The sequence below is a fragment of the Hippocampus zosterae genome, chromosome 12, assembly GCF_025434085.1.
Source record: "Hippocampus zosterae strain Florida chromosome 12, ASM2543408v3, whole genome shotgun sequence".
NCBI lineage: Eukaryota > Metazoa > Chordata > Actinopteri > Syngnathiformes > Syngnathidae > Hippocampus > Hippocampus zosterae.
In genome coordinates, this window is record NC_067462.1 from 2,054,874 (window position 1) to 2,076,002 (window position 21,129).

The window sequence follows — 21,129 nt, forward strand, 5'->3', positions numbered from 1 at the left end:
GATGACATAATTTTTGCATATACTGTAATACATACAATACACTTCTGGAATGGTGTATTGGTGCGATGGTGTAATCTCTTTAAAAAAATTCCTTCACTTCATTCCTGTATTCACACACACACACACACACACAGCCACACATTCATGCTTTCATCCCCCAAAATGTGTTCCCCATTAGCACATGTCAAGAGTATGTGATAAATAAAACAGTATCAAGATCTGACATGTTTACGCCATGCAGGCAAATAAACAGCAGGCCCATTTCCCGTGTGGGTCTTCCACACTCCAAAAGAAATACACAAAGGCACTTAGCAGCAGCAATCCAAAGCGTGAAGGTTCATTTTCGTCGTGGGCCGTGCACGCAAACATGCTCTCGAAAAAACGCCACGTCGTTTACTTTGGGCCCGGGGCGAGCCGCAGACTGTAAATAATTCAACAATTCAAAGGTTTTTGTGAATTATTATTATTATTTCTGGTATTCCATTTAAATGTAATCATTCTAATTGAAGGGATTCCAATTATAATAAATTAAGCAAATAAAAAGTGCCCCGAACAAAATCAGTTGGAAAAGATTAACAACAAGTGCATTGCGTTTAAAAGGCAAATATAACAGAGGTATTTCATAAATGTGCTGCAATGGATTCAAACAAAACAAAGCAAAAAAAATAAAAAATAAAAAAAAAATCTCATCCACAATAAGATCACAAAAGAAGAAAAAACTGTACCATTTGAAGACCAAATGCAAATTTTTGACCTTTAAAGTCAAACGGCAGTGGTTTTGATTTTGCCAACCCCACACTTGAGAATCACTCGGCGACACAAATTGACAATTGCAACTGAGGTGAGGAAGTGCTGCCTCCGTCGGTGAAAATGTCGTTTGTCAGAGTCTGGGCCGGTTGCTTCCATGTACTTGCAACAACAACAAAAGCAAACTGTAGGAATTGTTTTTCGATTGACCAGATGGCGGCAAATTCCTCTGTAGCGCCCCCTATGGGAATAAGCGCAGCTCAAGACCACTTAGGTCGATACGGAAGCAAGTCACCAAGTGAAATCGGAGCCCGCTGTCGTCGAAATGTAAAGCGAGCGGCCCAGGTGAGACGTTGCGACCACGCTTGCCAGCTTTTCTCGCGATTGAGTGAGAAGCGCGCGGGAGGCGGCGAACGTGGCGTCCTTGAACCCCCGTTTTGAACGGCAGGCTTTTCGTATTCTCGCCGCGTGACTCATCACCATCCATCTGCTCAATATCACGTGCAAATAAACAGCCTTGTTAAAAACGTGGGCTCATCGTTTCTGTCAGATTTTCTGCTGCGCGGCGAGCCGCAGATTCCCTTTCATCTTCTCATATTTGACCGGTTAGTTACGCCCCCGACGTTTCCCAGGAAACAGTGACTGAATTGCTAATCCAAAACAGGTTTCTTTTGGAAAAAAAAAAAAAAAGTCGCCCCGAAAACACGAATGAATTCTGAAATGTTGTTTCGTCCGATTCAAAAGGGGAGAAAAAAAAAACAAAACAAAATCACTGTGCACAAATGGAATGTCACATGAACCAATTCCATTCTTTTGTTCTCCGCCTGTTCCCCACAAATGAGAGCTGCTGTTACGTAACAATAAGAAGAAGAAGAAGAAAACCTTTATTAGTCTCGCAATGGAGAAATTCCAATTCACAGCAGCAAAGTTATGAAAGTAAGAAGTAGAACAACAAAATATAGGAGCTGCTGGAAAGGCAGCCACTCTCGCGGCGCCATTTTGAAGTCAAAATAACACAAGACAACACATAGGACAGAGACAGTCGTGCAATCTTCACCAATTTTCTGCATACACTTTGTTGTCTGAAGCAGTTCTAGATGAAAGAGGAGAGGATCAAAGTGTCCTTTCTCCAGTGGATCAGAGACATCATGCTGAAAAATGTGCACACGTCTGCTACAAGCAAAGTTTTGAAAGCAAACACGAAGCTGTAGCGTCCACTGACGAAAAGAGATTAGTTCACTTCTCCTGTCCCACGTAATCCGCTTCAAACTCCAAGCCGCGACTCCCAGCTCCAAATCCGCATCGGCACTCCGCGCCAACGCTCCTTTCTTCTCATCGTCGGCTCCTCAAGACCTCCATCCATCCAGCCGCAGACCGTTCAACAGCACCGATCTCTCCGCTGAACAAAGCGGGGCTGTGAAAAATGCTGCCCATTACAGGCGCAAGACACAAGCGCCCCGGGACTGTCCAGCAACGACAGTCAAATGGCGCCGACATTCCTCCAGTCATAATAATAATAATAATAATAATAATAAGCGCCGCGACATCATTTCTCCCCAAGTGGCTATACATTAAAAAAAAAAAAAAACGTTGGCGGTGGCTTCACCCGAGCGCAAAGAGGTGAAAGACAACCCTGAAGCCCCAAAGTATACGCAGAGCTGCATTGCATTTTGTTGGATGGCTAAACTAGCATTAGCTTCCCATAAGTGGGTACAAAATGTACAACGAAATGTTCAAAAGAACTCATGGAACTTTTGACTCGTTAAAATATCCTCCTTTAAGAAGAAGTTGTGTGACAGCAAAACACACTCGTGCCATTTTTTTTTCCATGACGAAGATCAAATATTGTTCCCGTAAACGTTTGGCCCTTGTGGTTTTGCTTTGTACAATTTCAACTAAAAAGAGAAGAAAAAATAAAAGGCCGCTTGAAAACTTTATAGTGTACTTGGTTGTTCTGTGACATCAGGGCCATATTTTTATTTGCGGATGTCTCAGCTGACGCCTTCATGACTCCTTTGACCAATTTGGCTGCTTGCTGATGAAGTGCTGCCCTTACGAGGGAAAATACAAATCGGGCTGTTTTTTTCTACAAGCTACCATAAGGTGAGCTTTCTTGCGCTCCATAAGCGGCAAGTACTAGCTATTACCGTTACATGGGTTGGGATGAGGGCTGGATCACCCCCCCTCCCCACCCCCCAAAACCGGCTAATTTAGGCCAAAGTGTCCTGTAATGTGAAAACAAGTACCGTAATAGGCATATTATTAGGACACCTGATTTTTAAAAAAAATGTCAACTACTCATCACCTGTCCACCTGCTGCATTCAGCACCCCCCACCCCCACCCCTGTCCGCCCCACCGATCACCCCACCCCTGCCCGTCCATCAGTGGGTGTGGCGGCGGCAGCGGCGGGTGAGAAAATAAGAGAGGAGTCATGAAGTGGCATCCCTTGCAGGCAGGCGGCCGATTAAAGAGACCCGCGAAGCTAATTGGTACCTGGCAGCAGGAGCGCCCAGCAGTGGAGCTCCTCTCCGTTGATTTATACGTGTCGCAAACTCCGCAAAACGCATCTCCTGTTAGCGGTGGACTGGAGATAGCGTCCTCTATCATTTCATGAGGTGAGCTATATCCCGAGTGGGCGTCGCTTGCGCAGATGTACTAAACATAACTGGCGAGGCATAAATCGAATGCATGAGATGCTCTCGGGGAGCTCGTAAACACACACACACACACACACACACACTCCCAGTAAATGCTTCACAAGCCAAAAGGAACCGCAGCGTCCTCTATGGAATCGGAAGAACAGGAAGTTGACGTCATCCAAGTTTGACACTCGTGACGTGATGACGCAACGCATCCTACGAGTAACGTGAAAGCCGATTTGTGGAAAGGAAAATGGGCTTTTTGAATCGCTTGCATCCAAAGTGAGTGGTGCCTCGCGAGGACGTCCATCCATCCATCCATCATCTACCGCTTATCCGGGGCCGGGTCGCGGGGGCATCAGCTTTAGCAGGGAAGCCCAGACTTCCCTCTCCCTAGCTACTTCTTCCAGCTCTCCCCGGGGGATCCCGAGTCGTTCCCAGGCAAGCTGGGTGACATAGTCTCTCCAGCGTGTCCTGGGTCTTCCTCGTCGTCTCCTCCCGGTGGGACATGACCGGAACACCTCACCGGGGAGGCGCTCAGGAGGCATCCGAATCAGATGCCCAAGCCACCTCATCTGGCTCCTCTCGATGTGGAGGAGAAGCGGCTCGACTCTGAGCCCCTCCCGGATGACCGAGCTTCTCACCTTATCTCTAAGGGAGAGCCCGGACACCCTGCGGAGAAAACTCATTTCGGCCGCTTGTATCCGGGATCTCGTTCTTTCGGTCACGACCCAGAGCTCGTGACCATAGGTGAGGGTTGGGACGTAGATCGCGAGGACATTTGTAATTCAAAGCGCTCATATCTCAAATCATCTTTCCCCATTGAAATGAATGTAAAAGCCGCTAATTCGTTCCTGCCTCCCCCAAAAATTACCAGCAGAGGGTATTATAATCCATCCGTGCAGGTATGGAATCATAAGAATCAACTCCTGTGCACGGGACAGGATTGAGGATCATTAGTTCGAAGCACATTCGAAGCTCGGGGCAGAAATTTGAAGTCGATTTGTGCTTATTCATCCTTTGATGACGCACTTGGAGATTTGTGTGCGTGTGCGTGTGTGTATCGTTTCTCCCGATTAAGAATTTATTGCTTGCGTTTGTTTAAAAATACATTGTAAGAAAAAAAAAATCGTTGTATATTTGAATTCAACTTCATTCTGCCCCAAGCATGGACGCGTCCCGCCTCTCCCGCAAAGTCATCTGGAATAGGCTCCAGTTGCCGGCGACCTCCTCAGCAGGCGGTTTACAAAGTGGATGGATGTCGTCGATTAAGCCGTTACCACATACGTGCGAATTGAAATATATTGAGTGACTGATGGCTGCCCCCCACCCCCCACCGCCTTTACCTTGAAATGAGTGACACTTCCTCTCATCCGACAGGCAAACATCCGGCGCTTTGTTCGCCGTAACCCTTAGTTGGCGACTCGACGGATTCCTTAATGACCTCATTACAATGCCCATGACAGTAAAGCAGCCATGTTTAACGACTTCCGTCGACTCGAGTTACCCACGGGGGGGGGATTTTCCGCAACCAAGGAAAGAAAGCGGGTGGACGTAAGACCAAAGCTGCGGAGCTTGCCACGCACCGTGGAGTGAGAAGGTCTCGGGGTGGGATTGCGAGGAGGAGGAGGGGTGGGTGCTCTTCCTCCGCAAACTTGCCCCCCCCCCTACTCACCCCCAGCCCGATCCCTCTTCAAAAGCATCGGGCAGCTTCCCAAACCGCTGACAACAAGACGGCCAAAGCCAAAAATCCCAGCTTAACAGCCGAGCGAAGAAGAGGAAGAACGTCGTCCAGTGGCCGCCACTGTGGGAATGTTGTAAACTGCGCTTTCCTGAGGGCTTGGGAACCCCACACCAGAGACACCAACTTGCGGGCATGGAAAAATGGGTGGGGGGGGGGGGGGCGCTCGCCCCTCCCGACCCACAAGACCAAAAGCAGCTTGAAAATAACGACGATTCCTCAGAGCGAGGGCAGTGGGGGGGGGGCCGACAGCGAGACGCTTCGAACCCGGTCACAGCGGTCCCTCCAGGGACATCACGTCGTCACCGTTTCCAACAAAATGGCCGCCAACTACAAGGCCGTATGAATATTTAAAGACGTCAAAACATGTAAGCCGCTGTCAACATGTCGGTGACGCGTATTCATTCATTCATTCATCTTCCGAGCCGCTTGATCCTCACTAGGGTCGCGGGGGGTGCTGGAGCCTATCCCAGCTGTCTTCGGGCAGTAGGCGGGGGGACACCCTGAATCGGTTGCCAGCCAATCGCAGGGCACACAGAAACGAACAACCATCCGCACTCACACTCACACCTAGGGACAATTCAGAGTGTTCAATCAGCCTGCCACGCATGTTTTTGGAATGTGGGAGGAAACCGGAGCACCCGGAGAAAACCCACACATGCCCGGGGATGAAGGCAATAATATTTTAAATGCCGCAAAACAAAACAACCGTTAGCCTTCCGACTTCATCCCAGCAAATGTTTCGCCGCCCGATGAAAGCGTCCAGAGCGGAAAGGTACGCTCCGGTGTTTTTGGGGGGTTTGTTTTCCGACCGCAGGAGCCCAACCTATTCATCATGTCTGACGGCTTACTTCTAATTTACAGTAGTTAACATTGACACCACTGGAAATGGCACTTGTTAAAGGCGTTTAACCCCCAACCCCACCCCCCACCCCCAGTCCGCAGCTGTTTCCCCAACACTTTTCTCCTTTTTTTGTTTATAAAGCATCATTACTCTTTGCCAGGGGAGCGGCCATACCGGACAGACTTTATTACGTGCACAATAACGACGACGGCGGTCAAACGAGAGGGAACCTATTAAGTATAAGAGCCGCGTTACACACGGCAAGAGTCATTACGTCGGCAATCACTTCACATCCTTCCTGCCGCATTTCACCATTACTGGCTCCTTTTTGAAAACAGTCAAATTAAGTCTCATTAACCCGCTTTGAGGTTTTTTGTTTTTTGTTTTTAAATTGAAGCGCAGTTGTAAAAGTCTCCCTATTCCTGACTATATACGTTCTAATTAGATCAATAAAGTGGAAGGAATTTGCCTCGCGTCGCATCAAGAGCAGGAAGCGAGCCGTCACGCTCGCGTGCAGATTTACAGAATTAAAAATGTTTTTAAAAAATGGGCAAGATTTGCAGGCCGGCTAAATCCACGCCGCTTGAACTGATGCGACACGAGCGCAAACGGAAAGAGGATATTTCGCTTGGAATCACATATTCGCTTTTAAGTCGTCCGGATTTTTTGGGCAAATGGGACCTCGACCATTTGTTTGGACAAAGTCCACCAAGCTTGCTATGTGGTTAGAGAGGGAAAAAAAAGGGGGGGGGGGGCTGTGTGTTCTTGTGATGCTCTAATTGGGGTGAAAGGCAGAATTCCGGACTGCCTTTCAAACGAGATCATTCGAATTAAAGCACATTTACCAAATTACAATTACCAAACGGTAACAAGTTTGCGTAGGCTCAAAACGGCGGCTCGATCAGAGCAGCACAAATGAAAAGTGCTGAAGTTTGCTAACGCAATTTATACATTTCTAAAATCTTGTGCGTGTGTGTGTGTGTGTGGTTAACAGCGAGTTTGTCCGATGTTATTTCGCAATGCCTCATAGATTCCTGCCTGTCCCTCCAGTTTTTGGTAGTCTGCACACACCGGAAACCAGTGGCGGGCCGCGCATTTGCTAGCAGTATTGAGCATCAGGAGCCGGGGTTGCTTTTGCTCCGTCTGGCGCGGAGCAAAAGCAATCGAGAGGAGCCAGATGCGGTGGCTTGGGCATCTGATTCGGATGCCTCCTGAACGCCTCCCTGGTGAGGTGTTCCGGGCATGTCCCACCGGGAGGAGACCCCGAGGAAGACCCAGGACACGCTGGAGAGACTATGTCACCCAGCTGGCCTGGGAACGCCTCGGGATCCCCCGGGGAGAGCTGGAAGAAGTCGCTAGGGAGAGGGAAGTCTGGGCTTCCCTGCTAAAGCTGTTGCCCCCGCGACCCGGCCCCGGATAAGCGGTAGAAGATGGATGGATGGATGGATGAATTCTGGAACAAAGTGTACTGACCAGAGACTGAAATCTTGGCCCGTTTCTGATCTGGGGTCGCTTTGCTCCATCCAGCACAGGTTAGGGTTTGTATCTGTGCGGGTGAACAATACAATTGCAAGACCATCAAGGCAATTCCGGAGCAAAATACGTTGCCCGGTGTCGTGAAGCCTGATTTCTGTTCTGCTACTTCCGCCACGAGGTGTTTTGAATCTATCGTGACCACAAAAGGAACACCGGTCTCATCAATGATGAATCACAGCCTGCGGTTTCTTCTTCGGCCCGTACAACTTCCTCGCAGAAGGTATCATGTCATCATTGTCATCCACAACTAGACTTGAAGAGGATTGACCTTTTTTCACAAATGGACCCCAAAATTTCCTGTCGACATTCGCTGCACTTCTCTTCACTGCCCTCTAATTTAGCTGTAATGAACGCTTCCACATCAAGCAGCCTCATAAAACCTGTTTGAAAGCGAAGCCTTCCCACAGGAAGACGGCGGGTCATCAACCACGCACTCAGCCCCGGCGCAAGAGTTGCCGATTCCGTTTCGTGTCTGGGCCGTCCTAAAAAAAAAAAAAGTCCGGCGAGCCGAGCGTGTCACTTTGTGCCTCTTCAAGACAGATTTTCCGGCGTTCTTTCAACATGAGCGGCGAGTGATGATGGGGAGACAGAAGGGGACTGGGAAGCCCACAAAAGGGAAAACGGGCAGAGTGTCAAGTGATGTGGCCCCCTTGAAAGGAAGACAGTGCCATCTAGAGACCTTGGAGGACCTGCCGCCAATTTATAGAAATGGAACGGGTGTTCTGGCAAAAAAAATAAAGGATTGCGAGTCAGCTTCATGTCGCTTCTGTACCCATTGTGGGTTTTCGCTCCGTAAGGGTGGTTCGAGCAATTTCACATTTGCATGTTGAGTTGAAGCAAATCTCAGAAAGGGCCCAAAACGATGCCGAGAGCCATCCGTGTCAATTTAGACAAGGAAAACAAATACTAGCAAAAGATTGCATTAAGATGGGTTTTACTGAATATAAATAAGACACAATAAGATACAAAAAGAAGAGTCTGAGCAGCACACATTCGGTAAACGCACTAAAAAGTGATTTTCTGCACCTTTCGTGATCATAGTAAGAAATGTGCAAACAAATTAAAACAGTCATGGCTACATGAGCATGCGATAAGATTTCAAAGTGCGGTGAACAATACAATTGCAAGACCATCAAGGCAATTCCGGAGCAAATTATATTATACTTATATTTTCAAAGTAATATAAGTAATGGTTAAATATAAAACTGACCTTCCCCATAGCTACTTTCCTTCCAGGTCCACACTTCATTTGATGATTGCACTGCTTAGCTCGCTTGAAAAGCGGGACTACATACATTCATCACCACAAAAGTTACCGACAGTCAATACGGTAATAAAATGCATTCAACTAGAAATAAATTAGTCTTCGCCAGAGTGAGAAAAGCCGCGGCTGTCAGTTTCGGTGAAGCAGGAAATTCTTGACGGCTTCCGGAAGCGGCAGTAACGGTATATGACGCAGACGCTTCTTGCCCATGACTCTGCGGATGGCGACGCGGCACACGTGGGTCAACCTGCGAGGGCAAGCCTGGCGGAGACGCCGACAAGCACACACATGTAGCACATGACCAATCAGACGCCGCCAAGCACATTGGTCTTCCGTACGTCAAATGGGATTTAACATTGCCGTATCGACAAATAGGCTCAAAATCGGAGACAATTTTCCCAAGAGGACTTTGTTGTCAATTTTAGGCAGCAGCAGGGGGCGATATTGGGAAAAATTAGCAGCTTCGGATGATTTCATCCGCTTAATTCTTATGCCATAAGCGCAATATGAATCAAATTGATGTCCTGAAAGCCTCCGTGGATATTATTTGGAGGTGATGATTCCCCCCCCCCCCTTCCTATCTCCCCGCATAGCACAAAAGGAAACAATTTGACTCACTCCGAGGGCTTCAGGATCCGCCTTCCTGCGGTAGGTCTCCAATTCGTCCCAAGCCACGAGCGCCGGCCGGGCCCCCCGTGGTCCAAAATACACGATACAAAATTCCCATTTAGCAAAACTATTTACACTATATCAAGAAAATGAATATAAACCAGCGCAGATGGTCATAAGACAATTATCATGACTCAATAACAAATGGATCTTTTTTTCGGGTGACATTTCAACAACCGTCTACGCGGCTTTTGGAGAAAGTCGACATGCAGTGAAGTCATCTAAGGGGGTGACCTTAGATGACTTCTCCACAGCGGTTGTTCATTCTGCATCAAATCACACCCACAAAGGAGGCTTTTACTTTGAAGTGAGGGCCATGTTGGGAGACCCAAGTGGAAGTCAAGATAAACGCTTAAAGGATTAGTGGGGGCTGCTTTTACTGGAGACCAGATGCATTGAAAGGTGTAGTCGCTCATTAGCAACCCCAAGCATTGTGGATGACCAAAAGACCAAATGAGATTTTTTTTTTGGGGGGGGGGGGGGGTCATTGGAGCGGCTTCGAGCCCTCAGGGTTCTCACTTCTGTCTTCCACTCCACCTGTTGAGCGCCGAGCAGGTGGACATTCACTTCAGTCTTTGCCTCGTGGGTCAGGATCTGCTTGAAAAAGTCCCTCAAGTGGCATTTCACTCCATTTTTGTGCGTCTCAGCAGATGTTTTGTGGCTCGCTCGGATGAAAGTTGAGGAAACAATATTTGGCTCAAGAGTTCTACGGGTGTGTCGAAAACGAGTCCGATATTTAGTGTCGCCATTTATTGTTGTACTTCACTACAAAAAACAAACAAAATAATGTGAGCTAAAATACAATCTCCACATGTACATAATATACAGCTACATTTCTTCGCGCAGGACTCGCTGTCGTTTCTACCGGCGACTTTATGTACATATAATTTATGACGTAACAGAAGTGAGTAAAGCGGCATTCGAAGTTATGAATCAGCGCTGTGTTGACAATAAGAGAATAAAAACTAAATTATGAAAATAAAAAGGACATATTTTGAACGGGGGGGGGGGCGTTTATAAAACACACCATTCAACGGCGGGTACCAATGCTACTGTATTTGAGCATTCATATATATTCAGTATGTAAGATGTTGTTTTTTTTTCACAGTTCATTTTTCATCGGTTAGCGATCCTCTACCACTATTTCACTCTTGCGTTAATATGGACTCCAACACCGAGTTATTTTAAAAAAAACACAAACACGTCTTGAAAACACGACTTTCACTATTTACACACATCAAAGTGCAGCTGTGCCTGAAAAGTGGACCCGCAAAAACACGACATGAACGCGATGTGAAATATCGCGGAGGGAAAAGGAGGTATGAAGTGAGAGCCTGTTTGGAAGAGAAGATGAAATTGTTTTGACGTGAAGAATATATGCGAGAGGACGTTTCGTAAAAGATCCCTGCCAGGTGAGCTATTTGGGAGCAAGTCAGAGTTGCCCATCCAAGCGGATACATTCATAAAATATCTGATAAATAGTAAAGAAACTCTCAAAAACTGAAAATAAAAATATATTGCTGATTTTTGGAATATCCGTGACTTGTGAGCGTGTGGTAAATCTTAGTTTCAAACCTGAAGCTCAAGATTTTTGTCACTCAAAGGCACCAAAATATGAGAAGAGTGAAACGGGCAATGAAATCTTGCAATATTTTGTTGTGTGAAGATGCTAACCCTTCCCGGCACAACGCTATTTCTGCGCCTGCAACTTTTTTTTTTTTAATTCTGTGTATTTTCCGGCAACGTGGATGTGCTTTAGCTCCGCGCTGCCTCCCACAGGTCGGGGGTGGTACTACGATGACAGATCTCGTCTGTGTGAATTACACCCGGTCGAGTATTCATCAACTATTTGTGGCTTTTCCACTTCAGACAATGGAGCGAAACCTCCGAAACCGCGATGGGTCGTTTTTCAAAGACGGACGGTGAAAAGAGTTCTCACTTCAGGTCGAAGAGGAGATGATTCCGGTCAACTTCTTCTGAATCTTCTCTTCATTTCTCAGTATATTGGACCTCACCGCACAAATTTTGTCCTGGTAATCCTTAATCATTTGGTCCAGTTCATAAAGTTCGGCCTTAAGAGGTTCTAACGCCCGGTCTGTCGCTCTGTACAAAACACACCAAAAAAAACAAGTGAATCGCATGCAAAAAGCATCCCGGGCAAACATTTCGACGCCGGTTCGCGACGTCGCATCGTCGAGCGCGCGCGCCCTCACTTCTGCTCCCGCAGCAACGCCTGCGCGTGCTCCTTGTTTTCCTTGCGCCAGCTCTGCAGCTCGGCCTGCATGGCGTCGATGTCCTCCTGCATGTAGTCCATGATCTTGCCCAAAGGCAGCGCGCTCTGACACACCGACTGGATGGAGGCGCGCAGACGCTCCACCTCCCGCGTGACCAGGTCCTGCTCTTTCTTCAAGGCTTCCCCCGACAGCGGCTTCTGGATACGCAAGAGAACGTAAAAATAAATACATAAATAAATAAATAAAAACGACGTCAGCAGACGTTTGCGTCAAACAACCCGCAAGCCTACGTCGGGCCTATCAAAAAGCCACGGCTCTCGTGCCGTCATGCGGAATGCCAGGCTAGGGGGCGCCAGAAGCAAGGCGCCGCAGCTTCAAAAGCGGCCATTTTGCCAATGTCGGGATTCCCCTCCACAGCGCACAATTGAAGTCGAACGACATCATTTCCCAGGCGCTCGTATCTTACCCGTGGGGGGGAACCCCGTCTTTCCAAAGCAACCGCCGCAGCAGCGTTTCAACGCCTTCTTAGATTGAGCCCGCATTTCCGATTTAAAAACGTCGGGGGGGACGTTCGAAAGCTCGCCGTTAAAAAGACATGAATAAAGATCAAAGGTTTGGTTGAAATATGTGGGCAAAGGGGCATTGGGGGGGCGGCGAGATGGCGAAGGCCTCCCGGATGCTGATTGGTTGAGTGGGGCGGGGTCGGGGTGGGGTTAGAAGTCGAGGTGCCTCTCTTAACACGCAGCAAAGCCGAGGATGTTTGCTCAGCTGGCCTTGGCCAAAAGCCTCCGCGCTGTCTAAGTGTGTGTGTGTGTGTGTGTGTGTGTGAAGCCAGACGCACACGTCCAGGCAGACATAAACACTCATTTGCGCAGACACACACACACACACACACACATGCCCCGCCTGCACTCGTAGTCCTTGTTTAGTTTGGTAACGAGCTGTGGCAGCGGGGTTATTCTACTCCACAACTGCCGCACTTGGTCCTCCTTTCAAGGAGGACGCGTGACTCGCGTCGGCCGCTGCGCGACATCTGCCGGGACCAAGCGGCGGACGCAGGGCTTGGGACAGCCCGCCCACTCAAGGGGGGGGGGGTCTTTTTGCGAGGGTTGAAAAGCCTCAGCCCCGCGGTCCACCTCCGAGGTGGGTGGCTTTGCAGCGGGTGACGAGAAGCCTGCAGCTACACAAACACGGTGGTTCCGCCAGGCTTTTTGGTTTGGTCTGCGTCGTGCAGACGATATCCAGGTCCTCGTTTCTTTATTTGCTGGCACACCTTGACCTCTTTTGCTAACAAGAGTGAGCAAAAAGCGTCAACTTCACTTCAAAAGTCTGCCTGGAGCAAGGTCACTCGAGGTCTACATCGGGGTTGCCTTCAACCGTTTCCTCCAGAGGACTGCGTACAGAAAAAAACTGAAGGATACAAAGGTTACTTTGAAATTCTTCAGTCGGTTTTGGGGGTTCCTCAAGGCTCTGTATCGGGCTAGAATAGATCCTCGCCTGCGCGACCGTTTCATTCGTGAATATTTTTCAGTCTTTAAAACAATTTCTTATCGGGAGCACCATTGAAATTCTTCAGCCGGTTTTGGGAGTTCCTCAAGGCTCTGTATCGGGCTAGAATAGATCCTCGCCTGCGCGACCGTTTCATTCGTGAATATTTTTCAGTCTTTAAAACAATTTCTTAACGGGACACCATTGAAATTCTTCAGCCAGTTTTGGGGGTTCCTCAAGGCTCTGTATCAGGCTAGAATAGATCCTCGCCTGCACGACCGTTTCATTCGTGAATATTTTTCAGTCTTTAAAACAATTTCTTAACGGGAGCACCATTGACAGTCGTCGTCAATGGTGCCCCCCACCCCCCCACGGAGGGGCAACTAGCGTGTGACCGAATCGCGTCTAGACGGTCAAAAGAAATCGCTTGATGAATTCAACGTCAAGTTTGTTTCCTTTTCGCGCACCCCCAAATTCAGAAAAGGTCTGCCCCTCCATATTTATGAAGTGTTGCCGAGCAGAATATTTTATTTTCCTGACAAGTCGACAGAGTATTCTGGGCCCTCTGCCCTCGCTCTGTGGCGTTCGTTCAACAGCCTTCCACTTGTGTGCCGCGGGGTTTATTTATATGTTGCAAAGCTTCATCAAGTTGAATTTGAGAGAGAGTAAAAAAAAATTTTTTTTAAGTACACAAAATTCTTCGGAAAATCCAGCTGCTGCCAGGCGCAAATTTTGTGTCAATCAAAGAAGTATTTGGAATAAATATACAAAGCGGCCAATAGGGTCGAGGCTCGGCCAGCTCCCCAAAATCTGCAAGAAACGTCTTACAACGACGTCCGGATTTGCGCTCGTGTAATTAAATTAGTGCAAAAATGTGCACTACTTCTTAATTAAAGACAAACGTCAGCGTTTGTCCTCTCAAGTCTCAGCAGTCAGCGGGTCGATTTGATGAACTGCGGCAGCTGAAATTTCAAACCTGACACGCAACGTGGAATGAGCAAGTTCAATATTTACGTTTTTCAGCCGCCGCGCTCGGCCGTGATTACGCCAGGGGAAAACGACTCCGTTAAACTGACCTTGGTGCACTTTCATGTCAGGAAGGAAGTCGTTTTGAGTTCTTTACGCAGCTGACGAGGGCGGGGTGGCCCCAACGTAACCTGCGAGTGGGCATACCTGCTGCGCTCTATTTTTGGAAACCGCACGGGATCGTCTAAAGAGGTGTGTTTTGACTCTGCGGAAACTGAGAAGCTTGAGTTCGGGCAATTCATATAAACCCTGTGTGGTTATTTCACATTTAACGGAGGCCTTTTCTATTTTGTCTATGAAATAAAAAGGTGCAGAGGTACCGGGTTCGATTCCAGCTCCGGCCTCCCTGTGTGGAGTTTGCATGTTCTCCCCGGGCCTGCGTGGGTTTTCTCCGGGTGCTCCGGTTTCCTCCCACATTCCAAAAACATGCGTGGCAGGCTGATTGAACACTCTAAATTGTCCCTCGGTGTGAGTGTGAGTGCGAATGGTTGTTCGTCTCTGTGTGCCCTGCGATTGGCTGGCAACCGATTCAAGGTGTCCCCCGCCTACTGCCCGGAGACAGCTGGGATAGGCTCCAGCACCCCCCGCGACCCTAGTGAGGATCAAGCGGTACGGAAGATGAATGAATGAATGAATAATGTCGGTACGTGGCAGAATATTCAAAGTTTTCAACAAGGCTTCAACAACGACACTTTTCACCGCTATGCTCATGCACAACCTGGACCGACGTAGACGCAGGCAGACTGAAGCCTTTTTTTACCCAGACACTTCTTCAGAGTTGACAGATGGGCTTTTTTTTTTTAATTCTTTGTAAATTGGCCAATTGGAAGCTGGCTCGGTGATTCGTTGACAGAGATCTGAACATCAATGCAGAGTTGCCACGTCACTCACTCACACATCGTTAAGTGTCAATGCAAAGCACGACCGGCGGCCGCGCCACCCGAAAATATGTCCACTTTCATATCCATACGTGGAACACGACGAAGAAATCACCTGCGAGAGCAGTTAGGAAATTCCAGGCCAAATTAGCAGAGATGTGATCTCACACACTAAAGCAGGAGTGTTTTTATTTGGGCCTTTGTGAAGATATTGAGCAAGGCCAGAGCTTATTTCGCTCCAGACATCTTGATGTGCGTGTGTGTGTGTGTGTGTGTGTGTGTGTGTGTGTGTGTGTGTGTGTGTGTGTGTGTGTGTGTGTGTGTGTGTGTGTGGTCCGCGCAAAACCACGCTCACTTGTCAGGATATTAGACCTTCGACTTGGGTGAAGGGGAACATTTTTGTGGTTTCAAGGCAGCGTAATTGCACCTCGACACTGCTTTTGTTTACATCTCCCCCCCCCCCCCGCCCGTGATAATAACCAGGGTTGCACGGCACATTTCAAAGCGGCCCAGGGAGAATTTTTCACAAAATGTCTGATTCAAGTCATCGATAGGCCCGCCGCAGCACATTCGTGGGTTAAAGGGGGCCCTCTAGTGGCCAAAAAAAGGAAACGTGAGAATATGGTACGCTACCTCTTTGGATTTCGTGGAGGATGGTGGCGGTTCAAAGTCTTTTTTGGTCTCAAGGATCTTTTTTACGAGACCGCCTGCATGAATGGGAAACATTCATTGACGGCATTCATTTGGGACAGAAATATTCATGGATATAAACGCTAAAGGAGGAAAACAAACATAAGCGTACCGTGTTTTTCATCACCGGTGAGGTCTTGCGCAGATTCCTGGAACATAAAAAACAAAAAAAATAAAAACAAAAGGCAATGTTAATGTGGCAGCAAGTTGACACAAGGGTGAGCGCGCATGCCAGGAAACGGCATTTTTATTGGGGGGGGGGGGGGGTTAGCGACTCATGAACGCCGGTTGCAGAACAAATGGTCTCGGACACGACGCTGACGTTTCCGCTTTGCTCGATTGGTTGCGCTTTCTCACTCGCCTTCTCCCGAGCTTCCGCGGCTTCGGGGGCCGCCTCCGCCACGAGAAACTGCTCGTCTTCCTCATCCTCGTCATCAGAGCGCTTCTTCCCCTCTCTGATGACCGACGACTTGCCACTTGAAAGTCTGCAAAAGTGACGGCAACCGAGTCCGTAAGGTTGCCGCAAGGTAACTAGCAAGCAGCATGTAACAAATTATGTTGGGGGGTGGGGGGGGGGGGTGCAGAAAGATCACCTCTCAGCTGGGATGACATCAGTGAGGCTCTCCTGTTTCTTGACTCGGGGAGGGGGGGCTGCACGAGCACTGCTGGGCCGCGCCATTCGTTTATTGCTGAACAATCAAACGAACGTCAAGCCCATTGCATTCATTAAGATGGCGATAGGGAGGGGGGGGGTCCAAACTTACTGACCTGGAGGGCGCTTCGGGTGGAAACGAGGCACCCGCGGCATCTCCGCTTTCCTTGGGGGGTTCGGCGTCTGTGAAAGGCCGAACGCCTGCTGTTGACTTCACCGCCTCATCAATCTTGGCAATTTGACACATTGACAGGAAATTCCCCTCGGGAATCAACCCGATTTCTTATTTTGGAATATTCCGTGCGCGTTTCGTGATGGGCGAACGGTCGCACGTCTACTTGAGGCATGAGGTTGATGTCCCGAGTGAATCTCAAGTCTCAAAATAGAACCACTTACTGCCCTCGCTGTCGGATTCATCTGCAGGCCGAGGAAAGAAGGAAAGAACAAGAATGAGAGGCGGCGTTACAGCGAAAACACGTCGGAAAAACACGACGGAGCAAACAAATGAAATTGCGGCGGAAAATGTTTTCCCAAAGTCAAAGCCTTGAAATTGAAATTTTTAATTTGGTGGGCGGGATGAGCGCTCACCTTGTCCCGCCGGTCGAGGTTTCCTCCTTTGCCCTTTGGCAGAAGACGGCCGCGGGATTCTGGCTGGACTGTCGGACTGCGAGGGGGTGGACAGAAAACACAAAAATGTCGTTACAGTGCATAAAACGCAAGTCGAGGTTCCGATTTGAGACCCCCCCCACCCGGCTGTGAGACCCATTAACGCAAATTGTCTGTCGAATGTTCTTCAATTTGATTATTTTTAAGTTACTGGTCAAAATGACATTTTATTGTTTTGTTGGCCCGGTAGACCAGCGGTTAGCACGTGGGCTTCACAGTGCAGAGGTACCGGGTTCGATTCCAGCTCCGGCCTCCCTGTGTGGAGTTTGCATGTTCTCCCCGGGCCTGCGTGGGTTTTCTCCGGGTGCTCCGGTTTCCTCCCACATTCCAAAAACATGCGTGGCAGGCTGATCGAACACTCGAAATTGTCCCTCGGTGTGAGTGTGAGTGCGAATGGTTGTTCGTTTCTGTGTGCCCTGCGATTGGCTGGCAACCCATTCAGGGTGTCCCCCGCCTACTGCCCGGAGACGGCTGGGATGGGCTCCAGCACCCCCCGCGACCCTAGTGAGGATCAAGCGGGACGGAAGATGATGATGATGATTGATATCTTCATCAACCCCCCCCCCCCCAACCCCTGACCACCTCCCTTCTGCCTCGACGGGTCTGGCTCACAGCAACGCGTTTCTTTGCCAGTCAGTTACCTGCTCGTCAACTTTCCCGGCAGGCTGTACGTGCAACGAAAAGAAAAGGTGACGAGAAATCCTCTCAGAAAGAACGGCAGCGATTGCGCCCGACGGGACATTCGCGACGATCGAGTCGCCAGACGAAAAAGCCGAAAGGCGCGACTCGAGGCCGACGTAGCCGCAACTACTCGGGGGGGGGGGGGCCTAAGTGATTACTGTTTGTTCTTAGAGGACTCCAATACCTCGGCAGCTGGTTCGGGTTCCTTCCAAGAATACGAGGGCGAGAAATAAGCAGAAAAAAAAATCTTACTAATAAAATCAAACGCATAATTTGCTTCAATTTAAAAAAAAGAAAAATAAAAAATAAATAAAAATAAAAATAAAAAGCAATGATCTTGTGCGAAGAATTGCAAGGAACTTACAGATGGCACCGGTTTGGCTGTTTTTCTGGGCTCGTCCGCTGCGGGTTTTTGTTGTCCGTCGGATATTCTATCCTGGTTCAAAGACATTGATTTTTAATTCCAAAAAAAACAAAAACAAAATATTGATCGCTACAAGCGCCAGTTGTTTTCCTGCCCCACCTCGCCGTGAATTTCTCTCTCTCGACCGCTCTTCTCGTCTTTGTGCCTGCTCCTTTCGGGGTCCCTTGGCGCGGATTCTCTCTCTCTCGTCCCGTCTCTGTCCCGACTCTTGTCTCGATCTCTTTCGTGCTCTTTGTCCTTGTCTCTGTCTCGGTCTTTGGCTCTGCCTTTGTCTCGCTCGCCGTCTTTGGCGCGGTCCTGCTCGCGGCGCAGGTTCTTGCCCGAGCGCTCCCTGTCGTGCCGGTGCTCTCGCTCGCCATCTCCGTGCTGTCTTCCGCGCCGGTCCGGGTCCTTGTCTCCTCTGCTCCCGCTGCGCTCGATCCTCTTCTCCTCCTGAATACGTCCCAAAGATTAAACGCGGAATGACAACGCTCGTGGAAACGGATTTCTCGAACCTGTCTTTCCACTGGCCGATGCTGACGCCCTTCTCGATTTTCTTTGTCTTGGGACTTGGTCGGGGCCTTGATTTTCGAGTCCACCTTCTCTCCGGAAAGTATCCGTTTCACCGCCTCCTCACTGGACAGCTTTGGATGAAATATTTGGAAGTCTTTCAAAAGGAAACCAGACTCAAATACCATGCGGGTGACTTAAACTGCAGGGAATCTTTTCCCACAACATAAACAAACAACCGGCGATTCCCCGGGTGCCATTTTATCTCCTCGTCCGAAATTGAATGAAGTGCGTGGAATAATCTGGACCGAACAAACCTTATTGAGACAGCATTTAGCAATAGCCTGCAGCAGCTCGTTGGTCTTCTCGGGCTCATGGCCGGCCACGATGCGTGCCGGCTTTGCTGCCACGGGCTCCCCGCTGACCAGTATCACGACGTCAATGGCTTTCTGAAGGAAGGCCATCTTAGTCTCCTTGTCCTACGAGGTGTGTGGGGGGGGGGAGTCAGTGGTTTGAATCTTTGACCGGCGAAGGTATCGGGTGTCCTCATGTCCAACATAGCAGAGAGCGCAAACTTACCTTGACATTATCGGACTTCAATTCACTGTCTTTGTACAGGCCTTTCATGAAACCAGTGGTTCTGATGATCTGAAAGCGGGGACAATAGATAGATTTTTTTTCTCCTGCTCTGGGGGGGGGGGGGGGGGGGGGGATCAGTCATCCTTTGTGTATTTTGACAGGAATAGATCTTACTCCTTACATTAAGAGGAGGGTTTGACCGATTAATTGGCCGGACAATATATATATTTTATTATAATTTGCAAAAATCTGCCAATTTTTAGCCTCCCCACACAACAAAAGGCAACAATAATGACAGTCAAACATCCCCACATATCTTTACTGTTGTGAGTATTAAGAGCCTATAAAAAAATGGTTGTTAAATTCACTTGAGATATATTTTTTTTAGATTAATCAGGTCCTTAAAAAAAACATTTGGGAACACTTTTGACCGGCATATGCTGACACATTGTGCTGTATCAAATATACATGTGGCCGCAGTGAAATACAACACTAACTACCTGAAGAAGAGTGTTGGTGTCTCTATTTAGAACTGGAAACTTAAATTACTGTGCTTGACACCGGTCTGATGTGCCATTACGTCCTGGGAAATCTTTGTAGCTACTGGTATACATTGGGGGCTATGAGTGCTAGCTAATAGCTGTGTTCGACATACACCGATTACGTACACCCTTACATTCCAATGTGGTCCAACATAAGGAATTTAAAAGTAAAAACCTCCGAATAATGCTCATTTTTTACGGCCAAAATGGGTCCCAACATAGAGCCTTGAGGAGCACCTGATGTGCAAGTTGCAAGCATTTATCACCCACTTGAGCAGAGCGATTCCTATTCCTGCTGTTATTATAGATTAACAATTATAAATTGATGGCCTAGTGATAAACCCGTCTTGACTTCGAAGCAGGCAGCATTGGCACCGTTTCCACTCAGTGACGGTGTGAATGTGAGTGCAAATGTTTGTCCATCTGTAAACGTGCCAATATCAATTGTCTTTTTTTATCGAGGTTTTCCAAGTGAGATATATCTGAGATGTTTCTAAGAAAAGTGTCGGGAATTACATTTTGGACGACCACTGCTCTTTCGTTCTCCCTTCTCATACAGTTAACTTAAGACTGGTTTCATGCCGAATTTTAAAGCTTTTGGCAGCGATCGGTTGCGATCCCCGAAGCGCATCTAGCAACGCTTGACGACAACGTTGTTTGCGTTGTGTCAATGGCAACCAGACGACATAACCCAACGCCCAATTTCTTGGACTAATACTCGCATTGCTTACCGCTGCTGTATCGAAGCAGCCCAACGGAGGGTTTTCCCAAAAATAAAATAATCACGCATTTTATAGTCTCGACATTGCGAGCGAATTAGAATGGCTAAGCGGCACTGCTAGCGAGCTAATACTTTTCGATGAGTTCGCGTGCAGACGACCTCAGTTTGGTTTCACGCTTGCCATTTTCACACATGCCAAGAAGATGCGCATAAATGTCCCATTTCGCAAAATCTTCACCGCACCAGTCTCACCTCATTGAAGATGTCGTGCAGGTATCGAAACGGTGGTTTGCTGAGCAGTTTTTCTGTCAGCGGCGGTTTCTTTATCACTTTTCCGAGCGCCTCTTGCGTCTTTTTAACAACACTCTCGTTCATTGCAGCAGTATTCAAAGAAGAAGACAGGACGCAAAATAAATAGCGCGGAAAACAACGAAGCCGATTGCTTCTGTATGAGTACTAAGCAGGCTAAAAGTCCGCACTTGCGCATTGGAGAGGAAGAAGCGCTCACGTTCTTCTTCTTCTACCAACTTTACAGTAGTGTGGATTTACAAAGCTACTTACACTGCCCCCTGCCAACGCCAATGGCAAACACAATCGAGTACTGTATTGCGTTCACGT

The 21,129-nt window shown here is 48.3% G+C and overlaps 1 protein-coding gene and 1 long non-coding RNA gene across 3 annotated transcripts; both read right to left on the reverse strand.

Annotated features, from left to right (window-relative positions):
- Positions 1-10,176: 10,176 nt before the first annotated feature.
- traf3ip1 (TNF receptor-associated factor 3 interacting protein 1) lies at positions 10,177-21,040 on the reverse strand. 2 transcript variants are annotated; one of them, XM_052082633.1, is made up of 17 exons: positions 20,764-21,040; positions 19,249-19,317; positions 18,987-19,148; positions 18,675-18,803; positions 18,280-18,612; positions 18,121-18,192; positions 17,941-17,961; positions 17,717-17,740; positions 16,998-17,073; positions 16,806-16,826; positions 16,526-16,592; positions 16,351-16,446; positions 16,119-16,242; positions 15,870-15,906; positions 15,701-15,774; positions 11,655-11,872; positions 10,177-11,544 (listed from the first exon to the last, which is right to left on the reverse strand). In XM_052082633.1, exons 1-17 carry the CDS (start codon positions 20,884-20,886, stop codon positions 11,382-11,384), a joined length of 1,809 nt encoding a protein of 602 aa, XP_051938593.1. In that variant the 5' UTR covers positions 20,887-21,040; the 3' UTR covers positions 10,177-11,381. The 2 variants fall into 2 exon arrangements, with proteins under 2 accessions (XP_051938593.1, XP_051938594.1); XM_052082634.1 differs by lacking the exons at positions 17,717-17,740; positions 17,941-17,961.
- LOC127611876 (uncharacterized) lies at positions 12,771-14,492 on the reverse strand. The gene is made up of 2 exons (XR_007965492.1): positions 13,366-14,492; positions 12,771-13,104 (listed from the first exon to the last, which is right to left on the reverse strand). It is a non-coding gene; the product is annotated as an uncharacterized LOC127611876 (long non-coding RNA).
- Positions 21,041-21,129: the final 89 nt, after the last annotated feature.